The sequence below is a fragment of the Cryptomeria japonica genome, chromosome 4 (genome assembly GCF_030272615.1).
Source record: "Cryptomeria japonica chromosome 4, Sugi_1.0, whole genome shotgun sequence".
NCBI classification, from domain to species: Eukaryota; Viridiplantae; Streptophyta; class Pinopsida; order Cupressales; family Cupressaceae; genus Cryptomeria; species Cryptomeria japonica.
Window position 1 is genome coordinate 503,566,968 of NC_081408.1, and position 25,419 is coordinate 503,592,386.

The following is a 25,419-nucleotide window of genomic DNA, read 5'->3' on the forward strand; positions in this document are numbered from 1 at the left end:
ACAAAAATGGTCAACACATACCAACAAAGTGCTCTAGTGCTTCTATTTCAGCTTAATCTTGTGTCTTATAAATTGAATATTTAGTATAATACTTAAACCTTTGTATTGTTACAGGCATATTTTAACTATCACCAAGTACTTGGTGACTCATTGATTACTCACAAGTTTTTTGGAGCCTTGATTAGCAAAGAAAACTCATCAAGTATTTTTACAATCACCAACGAGTTTTCCATCTAAAACTCGTGCATGTTCTTGTGAGTACTTGTGAGTACTTGGTAAATCACTAGGAAAAACTCGTCGGACACAGAATAGGTAACCCTATTAGCCAAAAAATGTGGAATAAACTCTTAAAAAACATGAATTTTATAAGATTTTAGTATTCTCGTGTGAATTGGAGTGAAATTATGAAAATGGTGTGTCATGAATGTCGTGTGAATTGGAGTGAAATACATGATTTTTACATTAGAAAGATATCAAAAAGTTGATTGTCTAGTTTGGAAGTGCTAATTTCCCTCTTGCCCTAGCTTGAGAACAAAAGATAGGTTGGCTTTTAGTCTAATTTTTGCTTTCTGAAAGGGATCCCTATGAGTTTGTTTATCATTTTGTTAAAGGAAATCATTTCCTTCACTATTCTAGAAGGGGGCTTCCCTTTCAAATTTGTTGAAAGGTTTTACCTTATGTGTTGTTCCATTTTGTGTTTCACCAAAAGGTGCAAATTAAAATGCCAACATATCTCACAAAAAGTATTGTGTTCTTCAACCCCATGTGCTCCATATAATGTGTCTAGTGACTGGCATTACAATGGACTAGACACTATGTGATGCTACAACATAACCCTACTACCATGAATGATCCCCCTTGCTATTGAAGGTCATATTACATCAGTGGACAATGAAGGCCATATGTCACTACTATGTTTGACTGTGTTATTTGAAAAAAATAGCCCTCTTCCTACAGCTATGCACTTGCTAAAGCTGTGACAAGATTATGTGTGAAAAGACAATAACGATTACCATCATTGTTATGCTCTTGGCTGTCCTTATGCTCATCTATGATAAGCAAGTGCTTCCCTTTCCCACACAAAGAGAAATAGTTTCCTTTTGGTCCTAAATTTACCTTTAGCCTAGGAAGGCTCCTTACGTACATGGGAATTGAATCACTACAGAGTTGAATGGGGAAAAAGTCTTATAGTTGTAGTGTTGCTCTGAAGATGACATGAATTCCCTCATAGGTCTTTTCCATTGTAAAATGGAAGATTATCTGGTGTTTCAGCTTGTACAATTTTTATAGAGATAATGGAAATTGAAGAAGAAAGGAAAAAACTATGACTATGGAAGACCTATGGCACCATCAATTAAGCACTTGGTTAGATGAGGAGCCATCACACCAATTTGGTAGTGTTGAGGACATAAAGTATAAGGAGCCTCCTAGGGTAAAGGTAAATCTAGGACAAAAAGAAATCCTCAAATGAGCATTTGCTGGAAATGTATCACAATCACGTTCAGCCAGAAGATCATGCAGTACAATGCAACGTGCAATGCAAGGAGTCAAGATAGATAGTTCAATAGAATATCCAGATCTTCCATCACTAAAAAGTTGTTCCAAACTGTATAAAAAGATACTTGATTTCTAATAGCTTCACAAACATGTTCTTGTATTGAAAGATCCCAAAAATATTGATAATATTCTATGAGATCATTATGTCAACTCTTGATTTGATTTTACTACTTTGATCATAGGATTTGATTCTACTACTTTGATCATAGGCCTCTAAATTTATGGTTCTATCTTTCAATGTCAATGAAAGGTGTTGGAATTAGGGCTTCACCACCTTAGTTAATAAGGCCACTAACTTCACTTGGGACCAACCTTACATTAAAGAGGGAGTTGAATTTGATTGATCCAATCCTAAAAGGGCTGAATACAAATCAAATTAATTCCCCTTGTTTGAATTGAAATTGAATTTGAATTAGGGTTAAGTCAAAATGCTGAATCTAGGACAAACAATGAGAAATTGACATAAAAATAACAATAATAGAATGTTTTAGATATCATGCAAAGCTGTAAACCTAAATCTAAGGATGAAAAATAGATTAGAACCTGTGACAAGAAGTTTGGGTAGAATTATTGTTTGCCCTCTCGGGTGAATAGCTTAAAACATAAAGCACGTAATGCAGAATAATAATGCCATAGATATCAGATGCAATATATCAGATGTTATTCCATTCATCATTCGTCCTTCTTGTCCACAAGTTACATTCGGAAGTATATAAAGATGCCGAGGGGGTGCGAGCGCCAACCGTCGCACCGCAACTGCCACCCCTCGGTTGCCAACTAACCAACACAATTACAACTTAATTAACTAGCTTTATTTCCGTGTACAATATTGCCGCCAACATCATCCCCCCCAAAAGAAAAGAAGTTGTCTCCGGACGACTTAATACAAAATAGAAATGACATTAAACAGAACTGCTGACGCCAGTCGAGCCCAAAACTTATACACCTGCTGCGTCCTCGCCTGAAAACCCTTGGCTGCTACCATCCGATGCTCAAGTGCCTCTTTGACATCATAGTTCTCCTGTGCCTAAACCAAACTTGTCTGCAAAACACGCGTTGCAGTCTCAGCCTCCACCAACTGCTACTCAAATGATATTGTCTCCCTAGCCAATTTGTCCTCGATAGCCACCCGCGTTGCCTTCTCGGCATCCAACTCCTGGGTACGCTGAGCTAAGTCTCACGCTAGTACTGCCTCCAACCTGGTGGTCAGCTCCTCCCGAGCCCTCTCTGCATCCACCAAGACAACCTCACGTCCAGCCGAGACATACTCCAATTTCCTCAAAGCGTACCTTTCCTGCTTGGAGGTGGCCACAACCCACTGGCACAAAGGCTAGGAGACACCTCAAATCCTCCATCACACTCCCCAAAGGCTGCTAACTAAACTAAATAACTCTCTGTTGTCATACAATTGCGCGGACCTGCAATGCCTTCCCTCAAACTCTGTTTGTTCCCAACCTCCAAATCCGTCTCCCTCTACGGCTTATGGCTTCCCCGCCAATGCTTAGCTGCAAGCTTCTTTCTCACAGTACGGACAACCACAACACTTCCCGTGGTATTCTGTACCTCAAAAATAAATTGGGGGTCTAGGGGCAACGCCCCCAGCGGGGTCGAGGGGCAATGCCCCCGCCGGGTTTGGGGCAGCGCCCCAACGGAGTCGAGGGGCAGCGCCCCTCGCAGGGTCTAGGGCAGCGCCCCAGCGGGGTCGAGGGGCAGCGCCCCTCGTGGGGTCTGGGGGTAGCGCCATGGCGCGCATCATTTCTGTGATGTTTTATGATGTCAAAACCCTTCTTCTACACTCCAATATTTTCAGTGTCCAGGCTCCAAATGTCATCGAATAATTTTTCAATCTGGTTGTCGTTTTTTTTTGTTTTGTTTTTTTTGGTTTCCTCTCTAATGTCACCCCGGCCATGCAACCTCCCCGTACGGTCAACAACAGCACTGACACCTCCGCGGGGTTTCCTCCTCCTTTTTCCTTGCATGGGCTGCGTGGTGCGGGGGTTTGTTTTAAGTGCGGCGTGCGTATGTCCACCACACGGTGGCATCCACCGCCAGTGGCCCCACCGTCGGTGTGCGGTGGGACCACCGACGGTCCCACAGCACGGTGGTTCCACCTTCGGTGTGGTCACCGTACGGTGGCCCCACGACTTTTTTTCTTTTTTTTTGCACAGTCGTACGGTGGTTTTTTTTTTTTTTTTGTTGTTTATATAATCTAATTGTCGAGAGTCTTCGGCTCGGGTCCCATGCTACTAGGATTGCCCTTCATCCCTCTTGGTTTTCCTCGCCCAAGAGTCTCCCGCGTTGGTTTCGTGCCTCAAGTCGCCTGTCCAGCCTCTCGAGTCCCCCTCCATCCTCTTGGGTCCCCGTCCGGGCTCTCAGGTGTCCGTCCAGCCCCTCAGGTCCCCTGCGCGCTTCGCGTGGTAGGGTTTCAATTTGGGCCTGTTGGTGGCCAATCTATTTTCAATGGCCATCCGAAGACCTAGAACCACAAATTCTACAGGGACCACGGTATCCTTCCCGTACATAAGAAGAAGAAGAATAATAAAGATTTTGAAAGCTGCGGCCTTCCACAAAAGGTTCCAATCATTGCCGACACAATTGATCTTCGAATTATCTACGTCACCGAGGTTTGGGGCGTCTCCCTTCCAATATTCTATGTATTCTGGCAGGTACACCTCCTCTGTTACTTGCTCTGGTTCCTCTACTTCGAGCTTGTAGCTCTGGAACATTTCATAATCCTCCATCTGCCAGTGGAAGAGCCCGTTCAATGACCCTGTCTCATCCTCGGAGCATTCTCCTAGTTTGAGAATCCCTTCGTCGTTGGGCTCCTTGTAGCCTCGTCCTTTGTCCCTCGAGTAGCCTTTTCCTTCACCCTCCGATTCCGAAGATGATGTCAGTTCCTCATCAACAACCTAGGTCCTCAGATCAATGGTGTACTTCCGCCCCCCTTTCTCCATAGAAAGGGTGTTCTTTTTCCAGTCGTGGTTCACCTTTGCTGTAACCAGCCACCCTCTGCCTAAGATGGCGTCGTACCCCTTCTTCTTGAGTGGGATTACCACAAAATCTAGTATAAAGATGCCGAGGGGGTGCGAGCGCCAATTGTCACACCGCAACTACCACTCCTCGATTGCCAACTAACCAAAACAATTACAACTTAATTAACTAGTTTTATTTCCGTGTACAATATTGCCACCAACAATTATCAGGACCAGGGGGGAGCAAGTCGTCATGGTCCTCTGAAAATCAGAAGCAGACAAACTAGGTGTTTTCCAAATCAAGATGACGCACAAAATCCACTGTCAGAAGGTCGTCAGAAAATCCTGGGACCGAGGGGAGTCAGTCGTCTTGGTCCTCCACTTTTCACGCCTTGAAAAGATGAGTCTAATCATCATCATCTACACTGTCAAATTCCTCACTCGCAACTCCTAAGACAATTCCCTGCACACAAAAAGAAGGAAATAGGGTTATTGATGGGCGTTTGCCTTAGGTCAAACCTTGGCTTAGCAATTAACCTTGAATTGAATTGAGATAGGAAACGTAAATACTGAAGTAGATGTTGAATGATATACCTCAGATCTGCAATGACTGATTGAAGTTGATGCAATGCTCTTTGAATGTGATCACAAATGTTGATGCAATGCTCTTTGAATGTGATCACAAATGTCGATGCAATAACATGACAACATAAAGAAGAATCAAACACAAACATATGCTCGCATGAATGTTGATGTGATTTGCTCCATGATGCTTGACAACTTTGGTGGGATGAAATACTTCCTTGAATGCTTGAGAATGCTTGATGTTGCTTGATATGGATGCATGAATGCTATGGTATGAAAGTGATATATCGCTTCTAGGTGAAAATGAATTGATAGGATGTCTTCATATAGAGTTCCCTAGGTAAATTACTTATTAGGTTGACCTCCAACAATCACATTGAGCCATGGGGACCAAAACTCATTGGGGAGGGAAAGTGCCCCAAACCGGATCAAAGAACACAGTGTGGACATCAAACATGAACGTGTTCTCAAATCTTCTTTGGCTGACCACTCCTCTGCTAAACACCATATATTTTTAGAGCAGAACCAAATCCTTTCTAAAGAAGATAATTTCTTCAAAAGGAAGCTCAAGGAGGCCATAGAAGTTAGTAACCACCCCTCAAACTTGAATCGTGATGAAGGATGGACATTAAGTTCATCATGGCATCCTCTTTTATCCAGCCTCAGGACCCCTTCACTCTCCCCTCCTTAGCTCTTCCCCCCTCCCTTCAGCATTTGGCTTTTCCTTCCTTAGGCTCTCACCTTTCGTTCCCTTCTCCCTCGTTCTTCCTTCCTTTTCACCTCTGTCTTTTGGTTTCGGCCTCGTTTTTTGGTTTGCTCTCTCTCTCTTTGGTCCCCTTTCCCGCTTTCTTTTCCGATCTTTCTTTTTGTTTCTTTCTTTTTCTTTTTCTTTATCTTTATTTCTAGAGTTTTTATTTTTTTGGTTGTTTAGGTTTATTGTTGTTTTTGTTTTTTCTTTCTCCCGTCATTATTGTTTTATTTCTTCTTTTCCTTTTCTTTGATTTATATCGTTTCCCTTTATATATGTGTGTGAGAGAGAGAGTATATATATGTGTGTGTGTGTGTGTGTGTACATACATACATATATATGTATGTATGTATGTATGTATGTATATATGCATATATGTATATATATGTATATATATATATATGTATGTGTATATATATATATATGTATGTATGTATATATGCATATATGTATACATTTATATGTACATATGTATACATATATATGTATATATATGTATACATTGGTATGTATGTATGTATGTATGTATATATATTAATATATATATATACATACATACATGTATGTATGTATGTATGTATTAATTATGTATGCATATATATATATACATAATACATACATATATGTATGTATGTATGTATTAATTATGTATATATATTAATATATATATATACATACATACATACATACATATACATACATACATACATATATGCATATATATATAAATACATACATACATATATGCATATATATATACATAATACATACATATATGTATGTATGTATTATGTATATATATATATATACATTCATACATACATACATATATGTATGTATATATATATGCATATATGTATGTATGTATATGTATGTATGTATGTATGTATATATATATTAATATATATACATAATTAATACATACATACATACATACATATACATACATACATACATACGTATACACATATATACATATATGTGTGTGTGTATACATATACATATATAAATGTATATGTATATATACGTGCACATATATGTACATATACATTTATATATATATATATATATACACACACACGTACTCAAATATCTATTTATATTTATATATTATATTTTTCTTCTTGATTTAGACCGTTTCTTTTCTTACCTATTTGAAGGTAATTTGCTCTCACATTTCTTGTTTTTATCTTCACACTTCTTATTCTCTCTCTCTTTTATTTTTATTCATTTTTTTATTATTAGTTTTCCTTTGTGTTTGTATTTTTATTATTTTTACCTTTGTTTTATAGTTTTTTGCTTTTTGTTTTGATTTTTGTTTCTATTGATTTTGTTTTTCTCCCCTCCTTGCTCATTCACTGGTTGCTTTCTCCTTTGCTTTTTTCATATTTGTTGTCTTTTTCTTTCCTTGAAAATTGTGCAACTCCACCATCTTCTCCGCTTTTTTATCTATTGGGTCTGCAAATTATTTATTTTTTCAACAACTCTCTCATCCTGATAATGGATCATGGAGTGTGATCCAAAACATTCATGCAAATAAAATACGCGCAGCTTAATCCAGATGCATATCACAATAACCTTCACACTTTAATGGATCATTTATACTTCACTAGTCAGAGACTAAACATCTGCCAAAAGTGAAAAATAATATTACTGAGTGATTATAAGAAAGCTCATAGTTGTTGGTGTTGGAAATAAGCCACACCCGGACCGACGATGGACTGGTCCAAGAGGGGCCAGTAGCTCAGTGGTAGAGCACTCCAGCAGCGTATGGAAGGTCCTAGGTTCAAGTCCTAGCTGGTCCATGTCTCAACATGGTATCAGAGCCAGGTCCAGGTTAGGAGCCCCAAGCACACGAGAGGTGTGGCTTATGGGGGGGTGTTGGTGTTGGAAATAAGCCACACCCAGACCGACGATGGACTGGTCCAAGAGGGGCCAGTAGCTCAGTGGTAGAGCACTCCAGCAGCGTATGGAAGGTCCTAGGTTCGAGTCCTAGCTGGTCCATGTCTCAACAATTGTAAAATAGTTATGTTTGTGATAATGGAGCAATCAAATTTCAATATAAACATGATTTCCGATGAACAAGCTTTAAGTTTTTAACTGCAATTTTGTTAACGGCAAAATGCTTCCTACAAATTTACATGCTAGTTCTATTTTAAACTGAATACATCCTTGACAACAAGCTAGTAATTATGAGAAAATAAAACATTATTTGAATGTTCTAAAATGAATTAAATTTTGGTCATATAGTGCTAATCACAGAAAGAAACACAAAGGCCAGGGAAAGTTTACAGTTCAGAGAGTAATCAAGAAAAAATCGTAGACTATTGCCAGCTTTGTCTTTTCAAGCAAGAATATAACTGCAAAAACTGATTCTCTGAAGTAAATAGGTTTAATTAGGATTTCATAAACTGAACTAAAATAACCATAGTTTCTAGAAAAGGAACCTTTCTTCACTATCATGGGAAAATAAACTTACTCACATAAGATTTCCATTGACAAAGATGGTGGCAACATGTTGCAATTGCAAGACCTTTTATATACGGACAACTTCCTCTTCTCTTCATATCTTCAGATATATTCTTCCTGTTGCTCCCATGAAGACAGCATCTTAAGGCAAGATCTGTACTTATAAATTCATAATAAGAAATGTGAAATGGCATTACAGTAAGAAACAAGATCTATTTGATGTACCATTGTTGAGTGAATTGTAGAGTTCAACTACTTCTAGTAAAACTGTAAAAGTTTTTAATCCATGTAAGCATCAACAACATTGTCTTTAAATATGGAGATAATGCACAATTAGAAATATAGTTGCCTGTTGCAGGTCCACAAAGATGTTTTCCCACTGCAGTATAATGACAACCCTTCAACGATTCCACGGCTTCAAGTTTCAAATCTTTAACTGCAAAATATGTGGATTCACAGTTACAAGATGCAGAATTTCAGGGCAAGGAACACAAGTTTGAATGAAAAGTCAAACAAGGCAAGTGATGCTTTTGAAATCACTACAGCACTTATGAGGTAACCAAAAATAAGAAGCGAGATCTGGCAAACATGGCAAACCATACAAAGCACATCGTTGAGCATAAAACTAAAGAGATTTTTGCCAGTAATATATTGAGTTGAATTAACAACTAAAATCAAAATTCATTTGACACCATTAAAAGGTAAGGAGAAAACCATAGACGTGCTCAAATATCTAAGAGCAATACAAATGCCACATTATTTTGTTGTCGGCTCCAGAATTTAAGATGGCTTCATGATCCTAATTCTTGCATGATCAATACTTAAATAAGTTAATAATTTAAAACAAACTATTTGACATGTATAAGAGGATAAATTAAATGATTATCTGTACATTTATAGCAGTATAACTCCTACCAAAAACACCAGAATGGACGGTCACTTTCCCTTCCAAATCACCTTTCCAAATGTTGTCTCTTGCCATGATGGCATACTGTCTGATTTGGGTAATATCAGCTTCAAAGAATTCATGTTGAAAATCCTAGGGAATAACGCTAACAAATATATCTACAAATTTTGTCAGCAACTGTCTTATCAAGTTGATCTCCCCATGCTTGGTACTTCAATCCACCTTCAACTGGCAAGGACCAGCAACTGTCTTATTCAGAAAGCTATAAAAGGAGAGCTTCACTACTGCAAATGTAAGTGTCTACGCAGTGTAAATCCCCCTCTCAAAGTTAATTAAAATAAAAGACAGGAAAAAAGGGTCATACAAATCTTGGTCTTGTTATTCATCATTGTGTTTTTCACTTTTTGAGGTTTGCTTTACTATGTGTCTGCCAACCTTCCAAAAGGAGTTTCATTTTTTTTGTCCTTTTCTTGAGTCATTTTACCCATGGGAAGATACTTCTATAGATTTGTTAAGTGGTTTTCCAATGATTTTAGAACATAACAATTGTGTCTTTGTTGTGGTTGATAGGTTTGGTAAAATGTACAAGTTTATGACATGTTCCAATCAGGCCCCTCTTAACCTTAGTTTGGCCTTTTATGTTATGTCTTTTTTTTAAGTCATGGCCCATAAATATCCAAATTCCAAAGCCATGATTCCTTTTAGTACAAGGTGTTAGTATTTAAATTTGTACGGTAGAATTGTTCTTCAATTGTAAAGGGAAGCTCCCTAAGACCTAATTAAACTTAAAACTATCTCTAGACTAAACTACAAACAAAATTTACAAGTATGCATGCTATACAAGCTTCCATGGGGGTATACTATTTCCATAAATAGAAATTACTAAATACCAATGTTTTTGCCCTGAATGCATGCATCAGACTGTTGTCAAGGCTTGCAGACAAAATTTTCAGATATTAAAAAAAGCAAACTATTTAAAGCATGAATGGTCACAAAAGCTTCTTACTGGCTAAATCAGAATCTAATATTTTGCTGCAAACAAGATTTTGAAGGATAACGGTTTGAACATCACACAATTTCAAGAAGCAAATGTCAATACAAAGCTTGAACCAAAAAAATCTGCATTTGATTTACTCAATGAAATTACAAACATAAGATTCATAATAACTTCGACTCAATAACAGTTTCTACAGCATAAGCCCAACTGCAACTATAATTAAGAATTTCAGTGCTCAAAGCACTTATTTACAGGTCAAAGTAAAGAGCTTTTAGAGATTTAAGAAATAATAATAATACATCCAAAAAGTATCACTTTAAAGCAAATCTATCCACAAGCTGCAAGAAAAGCAGAAAAGAAACATTTTTAAACTATCAACTAAATAACAATTTCTACAACATAAGCCCAACTTCAAATGTCTTTGAGAGTTTATGTGCTCAAAGCATTCATAGATTAAAATAAAGAGCTTTTAGGGATTTTAAAAATATTAAAATAATAATAAAATATTCCAAAAATTACAGCTTCAAAGAAAATCTATCCAGAAGCAAAAAAAAAGCAGAAAGAAAACAATTTTAAAGCAAACTGCTTCTAAAGAGAATAATAAAATACCAAAGGCCTAGTCAAATTGATATTTGGAAGGAGAAGGCTAGTGCTAAAAGAGGTATAAAGTCACATTCCACTATCATGTTTTCTTCTTCCTTTCTATCCCTTTTGTGACTTTCTTGGTGTCCATGAATGTAACTTTGGTTTGCTTGTTTTGTGTTTAAGTTGTTTGTTAGGTAGCTGGTGTTTTGATTGGTGGGGTTAATTTGAGCTTTTTGTTTTATTTCTTTTCCTACCTTAGTTCATTGAGCCTAGGTGTCCACAACCCTTTGGATTTTCCCCTTGTAAGGAGAGAGGAAATGTAATGCTATTCAGAGTTGCAAAGATGTGTTGTGACCATTTCACACATCGCCCCATTAAAATGGGGACCCCCTCTTTTTTGCTCGTTTTGCTCGTCCTTCTCTCTGCTTTTTTAGGGTTTTGGGTTAGTGAGTTAGTCGTCTGGACTAGGGTCAAGCCTTAGGGTTTCCAGTTTTGTGTTTTCAGGCCAGAGTCCAGTCAATTTTGAGAGCTATTGAGCATCCTCACATAAGATGCAATTTTGAAATAAGGAGAATTCATCAGAGGTCAAGAGAGTCTATCTAAGTTCAGTTAGAATTTCGAATGCTAGTCCAAATTTTGCCTAAGTGTTGATGATAGAATTATGGAATTTTGTCTGATTGAATGGTTTTGACCAAATTTTGAAAATTTTGATAATTGATTCCGGGCATTGGAAAAGTCTTATTGTTGCCTTGTCAAGTGATTAAAGCCCTAAAATCATGATATTTTGGCCTAAGGAAGCAAGTTCGCTCCTGTCCCTCAGCCAGGGACCAGGGCGAAATTCATAATTTTATGCATCCCAGTTATTAATTTGTTTCATATGTCTTGTGCAGGGTCGCCAGGAGATGCGTTGAATGCGAATTAAAAGATGTGGAAGATTTTTGAAGCTTAAAGTGGCAAATTTTTGAGTTTTAGGCCAAATCGCTCCTGTCCCTCAGTCAGGGACCAGGGCGAAATGTCTTGTTTAGACCATTTTGACCTCATTTTGATCAAGCTAAAGCGCTAAGGACGTAATGAAAGGTGAAATCAACGTGATGGAACGCCAGGACTTAGTCATTTGCGACAAAAAGTTGAACATTTGCCCTCAAGGACAAAAATCGCTCCTGTCCCTCACTCAAGGACCGGAGCTTGTTTCTCAAAATTTTACTGTCCTTGCAGGATCAAGACGAATTTTGGATTGGAAGAGATAAAGGGAGGCATGTTTTTTCCATTGAATATAATTTGAAGAAATTCGCAAACATGGAAATGTGCCAGGAACAAAAATCGCTCCTGTCCCTCACTAAGGGACCGAAGCTTAAAATCCAACATTGCCTTGTCCTTGCCAGATTTGAACGATTTCGTGATTTGAGGAGAACCAAGGAAATACATTTTATCAATTGAATATAATTTGAAAATGTCATCATGAGGAAAATGGACCCTAGAAGCAAAATCGCTCCTGTCCCTCAATCAGGGACCAGGGCGAATTTTAGTGATAGCTCCCGTCCCTCTCCCAAGGACCAGAGCGATTTTTCTTATAAGGCAAGTTTTGGGTGAAGATCAAGTGGGTATTAAGTTTGAGGCAAGCAAAGAAGGTGTAACGAACCCGTTGAAGATAATTTGAAGATTGTAAAACGCCAAGTGAAGCCTATGATGTCCTAGGCGCTCCTGTCCCCCAGCCAAGGACCAGAGCGATTTCTTGCTAAGGGGAATTTCTCACCAAGTTGAAATGAATTCCATCCCAAAGATGAATGAAAGGAAGCATGACGAGTCCGTTGAAGATATTTTTAAACATTGGCAAATTGTGATTGAGCTTACAAATGCAAATTCGCTCCTGTCCCTCAGCCAGGGACCAGGGCGAAATATTAGTTATGTTGCCTTCCTTAGAAGTTTAAAGTCACTCCAAGTCAAGGTACAAGGTGGCAATAACGTTTGAAACGCCTCGACGAAGAATGAAGTTGCAAAGACCGCCAAAGGTGATGGAAATGCCCAAGTTCGCTCCTGTCCCTCTCCTAGGGACCAGAGCGAAATCTCTAAATGTGCTTAAATTTTGAATGTCAATCCCATTTCATACGTTCAAGAAGGATCAAAGGACCTCATTTTACACTGTGAAGACAATTGCCAATTGATAGGAACAAGGATGAGCCCAAGACACAAAAGATCGCTCTTGTCCTTCAGGCAAGGACCAGGGCGATATTCACTACATTGGCCATTTCTTTCAAAAACCACGTCAAGCCAAGGTCGTACAAGGTCGCACAAGGTCAAAATTGTTCTTGAGAAGATGATATGCGAGAAACCAAACGTCAAAAAGTGATCAACTTGAGCAAGGAGGCAAACTCGCTCCTGTCCTTCAGTCAAGGACCAGGGCGATATTCACAAAATCACTCATTTTCTTCCCAAGATCACATCAAAGCAAAGTTATACAAGGTTGAAAACGTCATTTGAAAGGTAACAAACAAGGAGTGAATATTTAAAAATCGCAAATTTGAGCTAGAAAATGAAGTTCGCTCCTGTCCCTCAGTCAGGGACCAGGGCGATAATGATCATAAGGGGTATTCAGTTACGACATTAAATCAATCAAATTCAAGATTCCTGTTTAAATTGCCAGTTTCAACGTAAGGGATGTGATTTTGAACGTAAAAGGTGAGAAAACCAAGGCCAAAATGAAGTTCGCTCCTGTCCCTCAGTCAGGGACCAGGGCGATGTGGTTTGTACCTCTTTACATCTCCCAAATTTTGGCGCTAATATAATTTTCAAATCATATTAAATGCTAAAAAATCGATAAAATTTGAAATATTTAATTAAAATTGGCATTTAAAAATTGCGCAAAACATTTAATTAATTATTTTTGCCTTTAAAAAAAATCGAAAAAATTAATTATGAAGGCAATTAATTAATTAATTATGAAGGCAATTAATTAATTAATTATTAATTTAAATAGAAAAGGGGAAGTGCGCTTGGGTTTTATTCTCAATATTTTATAGAAGTCGCCCCCTATTTTATTTAAAATTTGTTTTTTTTAATTGCTTTATTTTCTAAAGTCGGCCTAGAGGGGATTGAGAGGGTGAGCGCCTATAAAGGAAGGGTGAGTTATTGCATTTCAAATCACCATTTAAACATCCTTTGCATGCGAAATATCAAGAAGACAAGGTGCGAATTTCATCAAGGAGGTGCGAAACATCATCAAAGGGAGTGTGAATTTGGTTCAAGTGGAGCGAACTTGCCATCATCATGTTGAAGACCCCTCAAGGTTGGCGAAGTTGCTAAGGAAGGCGTTCGCTAGAAGAAGATCACGTTGAAATCTTCGAACCTCATTTTTGCCTAGGCGAATTGCCTTATTTTGCTTTTTTTAGAGTTAGATCTCAAGTGAGGTAGGGCGAAGTTATCCCTTGTCTTAATTTTGAATGTTGATCGTCCTAGCCTCAAGTTTAAATTTTGAATTTTGAAATTTTGAAATTTCAGTAGCTCAGTCGTGTTTAGGAAATGATAACTCAAAGACTTATCATGAAGTTTCCTAAATTTAATCTCTAATCTATAGTTATACATTGCAAAATCTATTACTTATTATGAAATGTTGTGTAGGTATTACAATGGCGACCCCGAAGGCGGGAGCATCCACCAGTCGTCCAGCTCTCATGAAGGAAGATCAAAAGAACGAAGAACTGGAGACCAAGATCGTGTCTAGGTGGAGCAACATTGGAGATACCAACTTGGGCAACTTCAGTACGAAGAAGTTTTGGGAGGTCCCTTACATTGGCAAGCCATCACCTGTCGCCAGGAGGATAATTGAAAGTGGCATCATTAAGGCGGCCGATTTCCCTCCAGCAATCCAGTGCCATGAATTGATGATCGAGTGCGCTCGCCATTATGATCCTCAGTCCAGAACGATCGTGTCCAAGGAGGGAAACACTTTAGCTTATCTTTCAGAGGAAGCTATAAGTGAGGCTTTCCATCTTCCAGAGCACAGAGATATGGTCTACAAAAGCATAGAAGGAGCCAGGTCCATGTATGAAGATGATCCAGATGCTTGCCTAAGCATCATCAACAAGAATTGGCTACTCAAGAGTCGTCCTCGCCTGAGCAAGATCCCGAACACACCACATAGGATTGATTTCCAGGAGGAGTACAGAGATTTGATAACAATGCTCAACCGAGTCACAGGGGCTCCTCAAGCCTTCTATTTTGAGAAGTGGATGTTCTACTTCATCCAAGTGATAGTTCAGGGAAAAGGAACAATTCATTGGGCTAGAATGATTAGTCATTGCTTGGACGTATAGTTAAGGAGACTGAAGGCTACCAAGTCCTTCCACATGAGTTCATATGTCATATATGCCTTGATCAGGAGCTTTGAGTACGCAGGACTACCTCATAGAGGAGTGATTGGAAGAGGACCCGGTGAGGTCAGAGTTTGTGATTCCTATGTTCACTTGCATCATCCGCCAGGAAGTAACTACAAGTTAGTTAATGATACCTTCACGATGAACATCACAAGGACATTGCAAGGCGGGATTCACAATAGGCTATCACAGGATGCACAAGAGCTAGTAAAGAGGTACGGTGCTTGGTTTATCCAATTCCCGAAATTTACTTATATCAGAGTTCATGGATGTCCTTCACCTCCATACATGTTGCCAAGATATCCGACAGACAGAATAGTGTTACTTGAGGTAACAAGACAGTTAGCAGCTTATGCGAAGGCATTTAGACACAGACATGGAAATGGAGTTCCTGTACCTATCATATTAGGCAATTCAGTTGAGGTATGTCCTAATGCTCTAGCCATGGATGATGCAGAGAAGGAATTAGCTTTGTATTCATTTTCATTCTTTGCCTTGAGGGAGAGCTTTGATCCACATGGATATATAGAGGAGACAGTCGGTAGAAAATATAAGCATGAGTTTCAGATAGAAGATTTTATGATGAATCTCTTAGATGATCTTGAAGTGAAAAGAAAGATGCATTCTAGATTGCCTTTGGATTTCATCAGGAAATGCAAGATTTACAGAGTGGCCGACCAAGCTCAGGACAGTGGCAGACATCTCCAATCATCCTATGATCGAGAAAGCAAATCAGTAAGGTTAGATTGGAATGAGCCCGAGGTTGTGGATCTAGATGCTTTGATGGCTCCAGTCTTGTCTTGTACTCGCAGATGGGTTGATGTGTAGCATCAGAAGTTGAGAGAACAGGGCATAGCTATGACTTTCACCTTGGAGGAGAGACCAGCTGAAGGTGGGGCAAGTGTAAGTGAAGGCAATCCTAATCCTAGAAATGCAAGCGAAGGCAACCTTCGAAGCGCAAGTGAAGGCAATCTCCATCCAAGAGGCTCGAAGAGGAAAGAGAGACCTGAGAAAAGGGAATCTTCCAAGAAGAAGCAAGAGGCCAACCGAGATCGTTCATCCGGCACATCTTCTCGACAGGAAAAGAGGACTTTTGAGATAGAGGAGTCTATGGAATCAATGTTACAGAACGATAAAAAAGGACAAGCACCTCGAAGGTCACCAAGTGGATCTCTCCAAGATAATGAGTTGTATGAAGATAAAGAAGATAACGAAGTAACATCTCCTCCCAAAGAAGAAGAATTGCTTAAGGAGATACAGGTTAAAGAAACAAGATCTGCCATCCCAGATTGGTTGAAGGAAAGATTAACGAAGGTAATTATGATCGAGGACGAGGACAATGTGATTGATTTGGAGAGCCTTGTTGGACATTCTCAGGAAGTGACAGAGAAGAGAAAGGCCACTAAGATGTCCAAGATGATTAGAGATGAGACTGGATCCAGGAAATTGCAGATAGCTACACCGGCCGTAGACAAGTATGAAGGTGAGATCCTTGCAGAGGAATATGATGTGGAAACATTTGAGCTTGGACCACTTACAGCTGAGCAAACACTGGATGATGCCACCGATTCATTTGAGGCATTAAAAGACAAGCTTAGAGAAGAAATGGAGAAAAATAGGAAGCTTGAGAGAGAGGTCGGTGCATGGAGAACATATTTCAGCCATCTCAATCAGCCTTTGGGACGTCAGGATCCAGCAAGATCACCCGTACAGGCACTTCCCCTTCAATCAATTGGTGAGGCAGAGAGAGTCAGGAGTTTGGTTCAGCTTATGAGCTCATGGATTGACAAATCTCATACAGTTGCCTTGGAATTTGCAACAAGGATGATGCAGACCATTCATAGGGCTATCCAGGTTCTTGAGATCATCCACAATTTGATGATAACGGTAGCCGCTTTTGCTCATACTAAAGATGTTATCATTCCTGTCTTACAAGTAATCAAACAAACATCAAGGAAGGTCCTAGCACAAGAAAAGATAATGGATGGAGGACCTCATAGTTTGCTTCAGTGGTCAACCTTACTCTAGATGAAGGAAGTTCTCTTCGAGGACATCAGTACTAGATGCAGTCGTGTTGAGGAGGTTATCCATCCGATCCAGGACAGAGTGTTTGAGGTACTACGTACCATTCTTGGCAGGAGGATCGACGTTGAGACAGATGTGGATTTGCAGGAATTGGAGGATAGAGTCAAGGTCATCTTTTGCAAGGATGCTAATGTTATCACAGATGAGCAACGGGACTAGATGTTTGCTACCATGCTCCTGATTGAGAAGACTAAAGAGCTTGAACCTGGATGGGACGCTGCTCTTCTCAAGGCATTTGATCAGGTCATCCACTTAGAAGAAAGAATGAAGAATCTTCCCGAGATTCCAATTGCTGAGATCGAAGGAATCGTATCAAGATTCATTGCATATGCTAAAAAGGAGCATTGGAAAGGGAATAAGATTCTAGATGAGAGGTTGTTATAGATGACATGGCACCTTAATTGTTATTGGTCTATGTCTCCTAGATTTTTGTGCCAAATTTAATATTTGGCTATGCATTTAATATTGTTCAGTAAAAAGGGGGCTATTTGTAATAAACCCTAATTAGGGTTTAGGTGTCATAATCTTGGCCATTGATCTTCTTTCGATCTGGACCGTTCATTGTAATTGAGGATGCTATTTATACCCTCATTTCTTTTCATTTTGTAATCAGAGAGCTAGAAATTATTGATGTATTAGAGAGTTAGAGAGATTAGAGATTAGAATCAAGTTGTTTTTGCAGCAAGATTGAATTTGAAGAAGGAATTTCAAACAATTGTTGTACATGATGGCTTTGAGATCAATGAAATATTGAAGTTATGGTGTTTTATTGCAATTCTCGTGGTTATCTTCATGGTTGTTCATTTTCTTGAATCATTCTCAATCAAAGTAGTGTGTTAATTCGAAGGACAAAGTGTTGGACTTGATCTTTGGTAGGATTCGCTTTCCAAACCACTAGCTTCTTGCTGATTGTAGGAACGCCTTGCGTGGTCAACTGGAGATACTTGAATCGCTTAAACCTTCAATCGTTGTTGTATCTTGGATATGTACCTTCGTGGTTGGGTCCTTGATCCTTGATGTATTGAAAAATCATTTGTTACCTTAGAAGATCGCATCAATTTCAATTGAGTTGTTAATTTATGGCAATATTGAAGTTGGTAGAATCTCGCCAAGTCTCGTCTGCATTGAGTCATTCTTAGGGTTAGACTAGATTAGATCTCTTGCAAACCCTGCTCTTTTGATATTTTTTGAGAGCTTGTTTATTTTAGAAAATTCTTTGGAAACGTAAGGCCCCTTGATGACACAGCAATCACAACGACCACTGGTGCTTATCCACACGTAGAGACCCTACCAAAAAGAACATTGGAGTCATCCTAACTGATCCTTCTTGCGATATCTTCAGCAGTTAGAGACTTTATTCAAGAGAGGATAAGATGCCTTTGGGTATTTTATTCTGTGTATGATTGTGTATAAAATACACGTCAACAAGATGTCTATTGGTGATTGTGTTGGGGAAGATGTTGGAGCTGTTCAATGTAATGTCCCCACTTTGAAATAGAATTTATTGGCAAAACATAATAATAAAATTAAAATTCACAATTAAAATTAAAATATAAAAGAATATAATTAAATACAATTAAAACTTAATTAAGTTAATGAATGATCAAAAGACATGGAATGAAAAGTTGTGACTCCTTCAAACATGAGATATAAAAGGGAGAAGAGTACCTCATTTGAGGGGGGATAATTTGGGGAATCAGAAGTGCAGATCTGATTGTGAAAGGTTGTGTCCCTTTCAAAGGGCAGAAATAATGAAGAGTTGCACTCTTTCAAAGGGTACTAATGGTGAAAGGGTGTGACTCTTGCCAAAGGGCATACATGATGAAGAGGTGTGACCTTTCCCTCACATTAAGTGATATAAAGGAAAGGAATCAAAAGCCTCCAGTGATATCGCCATCAAACAGATCAGATCAGAATTTTTATTAAGTTACAGCCAGTAACATCCTTGTTCTTGGTGGTATGCATGGGGATGTGCTTAATATCTATGCTTAATATATGAAGCCTGATCATGTTCTTATGTAGTATTTAATAGTAATATTAATATAGACTGTCATGTCCCCACCATGACACTAGACCAAAACAGTAAACAGATCCTAACCATAATATGAAATTATCTTACGCAAGTAAGACTTCACAATTTCATTGATCATAGAACATGCCACAATTGTCTATCCTCAACAGTCGGAAATATTGTAGGGTAGATATGATAAGATTTGATATATAGTAAATAATATTTATATGAAAGAACCCATCCTCTTCCCTTCTAGTAGTGATCTTCTCTAGGACGGAATGAGGGATTAGTTAGAATAAACAACAATAAATTAAAAAGCGCAACATGAAGAGACATACGGTTAGTAGCAAAGGAAAACATCCCATTCCAATGGTCACCACTTTGAAGGAAGGTTGTAACCCTCTGAGCCCGATGGAGGATTATAAGAAGACAACACCCATGCATTCAAGGCATCATGGGATGAGATGAGATTTGGCATTTATAAGAAAGTAAATATACAGCAGTTTGATTCTATACAGTGGTTATGGTATGAGTTTCCCATACATTGCATAATGAATACTGTTTATATCTACATACTACTGACTAATAACATATTGCTGCTTATGATCAGTATTGTATTGGTAATTAATTACTGATCAATGCTTAAGTATTGCATTGGTGCTTGAGGATTGAATAATCTTGGAAAAGGGGAGCATTGTTACATCCCACTTGTGCCCTAGATGTTAATATGTAGTATTTACACCCTGCTATATGTTTGCCCTAGTGCATTTATGCTATACTTGCAAGATGTTTAACGTGCCCTAGTTTTCATGATTAATTTGAACAAATGTGCCCTAGTTTTGCATGTTTAATTGGAATGAATGTGCCCTAGTTTTTCATGCTTTAATTGATGAATATGTTCAGATGTTTATGAATATTTGAATGATGACAATTATGCTTATAATGATGATTTGATGGACTTTAATTGGTAAATTGATGAATTTAAAGTTAACATTGTGACATAATGTTTTACATTTTTCAATGAATTATGAATTGGCAGAACAGGACAAGATTTTGGATCTAACTGATTTAATTGGCCAAGTGTGTGCAGGAGATTGTCGTCCTCTGCAAGGGAGGGAAAGTATCATCAGGTCGGGAGGTAAAAGAAAGAAAGAACTCGTGCCGTCTGAAACTCTAACCCTGAGCCAGATAGACCTACGAAAGACCTTGTCATACCTTGTTAGCCGTTGCGTTAGGTAACCGAGATGGTCTATGCAGAGATTTTAGGGTTCATAATCTTAGGTTTTGTTGCATTCGAGGTAACTCGTTATTATAATTTTAAGGAAATTTTTAATTAATTATCATTTAAATCTCGCCGAGGCTTAAGGCATATAAATTCATATAGATAAATATATGATATGTTTTCACAATTTTTTTAGCTAAGGTAAGTTCAATTAAAAATAAAATATAATAAATAAAAACTTTAGGCCAACTATTATTGTGGCGATATTATAATTTGGGTGTAAAAGGGGGAAGCATCTTATTTAATCACCCCTAAGCCGCTAAGTGAGTTTGGCTTGGAATATTTAAAAGAATTTATGAAACCTTTTAAAACGCAGTACATTATAACCTTCTTATTATTTGGCGATGATATTTATCAAGAAATAAAGGAGGTTTGCCTTGAGAAAACGATATGCATATAAAACAATATTATCATATAACCTTGATATACATTCTTTTTCGGACATTTTGAAGAGAATGGATATTAAAAAGCTAACATTATAGAAGTTTCGAACAAGGGCGGGCTTTTTGGCGAGGACAGGAAGTCTTGACAAAGATGCAAGAACAAACAAGTTAATAGCGTGAGGAGAAGCAATGATTTTTGTGTGACCTCCTGAGGCGGTTTTTTGCAAATACGCCTGGTATTAGGGCGAAATCCATGATTAAAACGTTTTTAGGAATACTTAAGCCAATATGGGAAAAGAACGATTCATTACTCTTACTCCTGGCAGTCGTAGAAAGAGGGTTTTGTGCTCTGTGAATTTCATTTTTCTGTTGGGCGTTTCCAGAATAGAGGGTTTCCACTGTGGGAAGCATTTGCCAGACATTTCATCTTCTATAAATCATACCAATCATGATACCCTTCAAAAACCGGGCAATTTTGATCTTTACTCCTTCCACTGCATCTTAAATTTCGAAAATATGGTGGAGTGTAATGCAGAAATCTATCGGTTGTGTGCAATCGCTTTAAGTTTAGAGTAATGTTTAAAGTTTAGGCAATACGTAGGATTTGGGTAAATTGGCTCTTTTTTTTTTTAAAGAATGGAAATGTGTCTTACCTCTGCTTCCTGTACTATGAAAAGGTAGAGAAATTTCAGAAAATTCTGCATTATTAGTGAGGGAAGAATAGTAGAAAGTCTGAACCTATTAACTTTTTTTCTGCACTCAGAGATATCTCAAATTTATATATATACACATACATGTATATCAATGTACCTATAAAGATATACATGTATGCGTATGTATAAGTATAATGGAAGGTTATTTGGGTGAATGGTTGTATGTAATTAATTGCATTTTTCTAAAAAAAACAGACATGCTAGACAGTTCCAGAATATTGTAGTTTCTCTTAACAATCTAGTAGGGTTTGGGGATACTTCAAATGGGAAAGAAGCATACTCACTATTTGGATAATGGCTAGCTTAATCTCTGTAACAGCGGTCATTTTGATGTTTTAAAAAAAAAAAGTTAATGTCTACGTCTCTTGAAAGGTGCAGTCCATCCTAATCAGTTATTAAAAAAAAAGGAGCTGTTAGTTTTATCATTTTTAAGAACCCAAATGAATATGGGTAGATGTAACATAGTTTTATCATTTTTTAAGAACCCAAATGAATATGGGTAGATATATATATATATATACTTCATACCGGTATGTGTAAAATATATGGATTATTAATCCCATAAACAGCATAATAAGCTGGAAATAGTTATGCAAGCAGTATCCCTCAGATTTAGAGTGGATACCTGTCCAAGTCTTGTGTTTAGAAGACTTCTGACTCCTTAATTAAGCTTAGTCAAATTTGTCTAAATCTGATCAGTCAAAATAGCAATGTCGGACAACCTATCTAATTGAGATTACCCTCTCTAGATTATGAAATTAACTAATACCCTAGCCTAGGAAGAAAGAGGGTAGAAGGGCACCATTGTACTTCTGATGCAAATAGCATCACCATTGAGAGATTACTCTCAAGATGCCTAGACAGCAGAGTCATGTCGGGCAGAGTTTATATTCCAAACTTATGAGTTGGATGTACAACTAGCAACTCTTATGCCCCCTATTTTCCCATGCCAGGGATATAGTTGAACCATCACAAATCATTGCAATCTTTAATGAGAAGAAATAAACAGTAACTTTAAGAGTACTAGAGTTGTTCATAAATGAAAATTTAAACATACATATGGTCATAGTTCCTATTTGAGTTCAGTCGAACTCATTTGACCTTAAATCAATGCCAAGAAGGGCGTGATCATTGATAGCGCGTTAATTCGTGCTTGCAGAGTTAAATCTTGGTGAAGGTGGTGTTGCGTAATGCATGCATCCGACTGATCATTAGTACCAGATACACCTCTAGTCAGGAGCGTCATACTAGTAGGGAATTACCCTTAGTGTATGACCGACTAATGCGTGTAGGTCCTAACACCAACTCTCAGATGGCATTGAGTTCCACTTCCCATTACCTCCCTACGAAGGTTTAGGCCAATCTAGTTGGATACGGCATAGGGGACTAGATAGTCCATGGTTGGGCGGAAAAACGCCTTGATGATACTTTCCCCCTCACTAGTATCTTGATAAAGTTATGAAGTTCAGAACTAAGTTTAAAAACTCGGACTCGCCACGGACTTGGCAAACCAAAAATTTGGACTCGTGAAAGACTCGGCAAAAAAAAAACCGTAGTTTTACAAAAAAAACATAAAGAAATTAATGCATTTAGAGAACATAAGAGCCATAATTGAAACATTACACATGTCATATGATCTACAAACACGCAATATTTGAAATTTCATCATTCATACTCATAGTGAAAAACAACAATGAGCAAACTAAAGAGAAGACTACGTCTTCCTCTTTGTATTTCTCCTAATATAGCTCAGTTTTTCAGGCCTTGAGTTAGAAGTAGTAGCAGTGGGTGTTGTGGTATCTAAATGGTGAGATGATTCTTCTTCAAAGTCAAAGTCCTCATCCTCCTCCTCATCCTCCTCCTCATCTTCATCCTCATCTTCATCCTCCATTTCATCCTTCGTGCTTTCGAGTGACTTAAACATATGATATGTGGTCTTATGTTTTGTCAAGATTGGCACGATATGATCTCTAACTCCATCAACTATGATTTTCATGGCCTTTTCATTTCCTTCAATCCATGTCATCTTCTCGGGATCATTCTCCGGTTCTGCTTTATTTTCTTTCACAAATGACTCAACTTTATTCTCTTTTAATATCATCATAATCCTAAACTTCCATGATGAGAAGTTATTTCCTCCTTCTAGCCTATCTTCGAATCTGATTACACTCGCCATAGAGGAATGTGATGTACTTAGATTTAAATCTGAATATCTCAAGTTCAATCACTGCTTGGATCCTCCTTAACCTGGCTCTGATACCATGTAAATGCAGATCGTACTCCTCTCAGATCTGATAGTTGATAGATTGTAATTAATATTTCTGAATATATGTGATTTATGATTCTAATGAAGACTGTGTTTTGCAGGTCCAAACAAGGCTGAGAATGTTCAATTTTAATTGCTCAATATTGCCTTATCGGGTCTGCATATATACATGTATCGGGGGGGCATGTCTTGAGTGGAGGCATGTCCGCTCAAGACATGCCTCCTCATCGATGGCACTTAAAACAGTATTATGAATACCGAAATGGTCACTTACTATTAGTTAAGTAGTCACTAACATATGTTTAATATGCCAATAAGAAAGGTATTCAATGTATATACAATGTAAGCAATGTTGATCGATCATTACTCAATCGATAATGAAATCAATATGATATTAATTCATGCAGATCGAAAGCATTCTTTATTCGATCATGATAATTAATAGTGAGGTGGTAAACTGATATATTTCATTGTTGATTCTTTATCTGTCGATGCTATAATTTTAACACATCAACAAAAGTAGCTCAGGAGGTTGCTAGTGCGTCAATAAAAGACTTGATTAATATAATATTCATATCCCAAAAAAGTGACCATCTTGATATCACAAATAACTGAACAAAAAAATTTAATGAAAATATTTTAAACTTTGTGAGTGAAAGCAGTTTCTAACTCTAAGAAAACAAACAAAATTGAAGGAGTTCAGTATAGGGACTTCAATGCATATAGTTTATGTTATTATCAAGCTAAAAGTATTCTTCCAGGTGTCATCTTAACATGATTAAGAAGAAAGCTTGTAAGTTGCAAGTAAAACCTTGATTATGACAACTTACTGTCTATTCTTAGGCGCTCTAAGTTCACACCGTCTGCTTGTCGCAAAGTTCGATCAGCCTGAAACATTCAACGAAAGCAATACAATCATTCTTTTGAAACTAGCTAACAAGGTCCAAAAGATTAGAATTCTATTGTCTTGCAACTTAAAAGTGGAATATAAAGAGGCAACTAAAACCAGTAGCCATAAATATATCTTGTATTTCAAACACTAGGAATTAAAATTATCTATTGATCACATGACATGGGATCCATTCAACATTGCAAACAAAATGAAAAGAAACTTTTGAAGGCTTGAAATAAGCATACAAAGACACCATTGTAACTGAAGCAGAAACAAAAAAGTGTTACTTATCACAAATTGCCACAGCTTAGGGCTTGACTAAGTTTGCTTCCTATTCTACAATACGTGATCTTCCTAAGGTGATCTATGAAAAACAACCTTACAAAATATTTTGCAAACAAAGAAAGCTTCTTAATGCTCTAGGCGAAAAAACAAAAACAACAATCCAGGAGGGGGCAAAAACAAGTTGTCTTTCATCACTAAGTGTTAAGCTACTGCTAATATATGTTCTCTGACCTATTATATGGGAGCCAAATGCAGTGTGAATTTTTCCACCATCAATAGGACAGCACAAAGTGGAAGACAAACTTTGAAAGA

The 25,419-nt window shown here is 37.8% G+C and overlaps 1 protein-coding gene across 3 annotated transcripts in view; it reads right to left on the minus strand.

Moving 5' to 3' along the window:
* Nucleotides 1-25,419, minus strand: part of LOC131053475 (uncharacterized) — a 123,144-nt gene that overhangs the window by 42,508 nt on the left and 55,217 nt on the right. For all 3 annotated transcript variants that reach the window (XM_057988095.2, XM_057988097.2, XM_057988096.2), the window contains exons 5-7: nt 24,761-24,818; nt 8,681-8,767; nt 8,342-8,485 (exon numbers count right to left, since the gene is read on the minus strand). In XM_057988095.2, the coding sequence (XP_057844078.1) occupies nt 8,342-8,485; nt 8,681-8,767; nt 24,761-24,818 (289 nt within the window). The remainder of the gene's footprint in view (nt 1-8,341; nt 8,486-8,680; nt 8,768-24,760; nt 24,819-25,419) is intronic.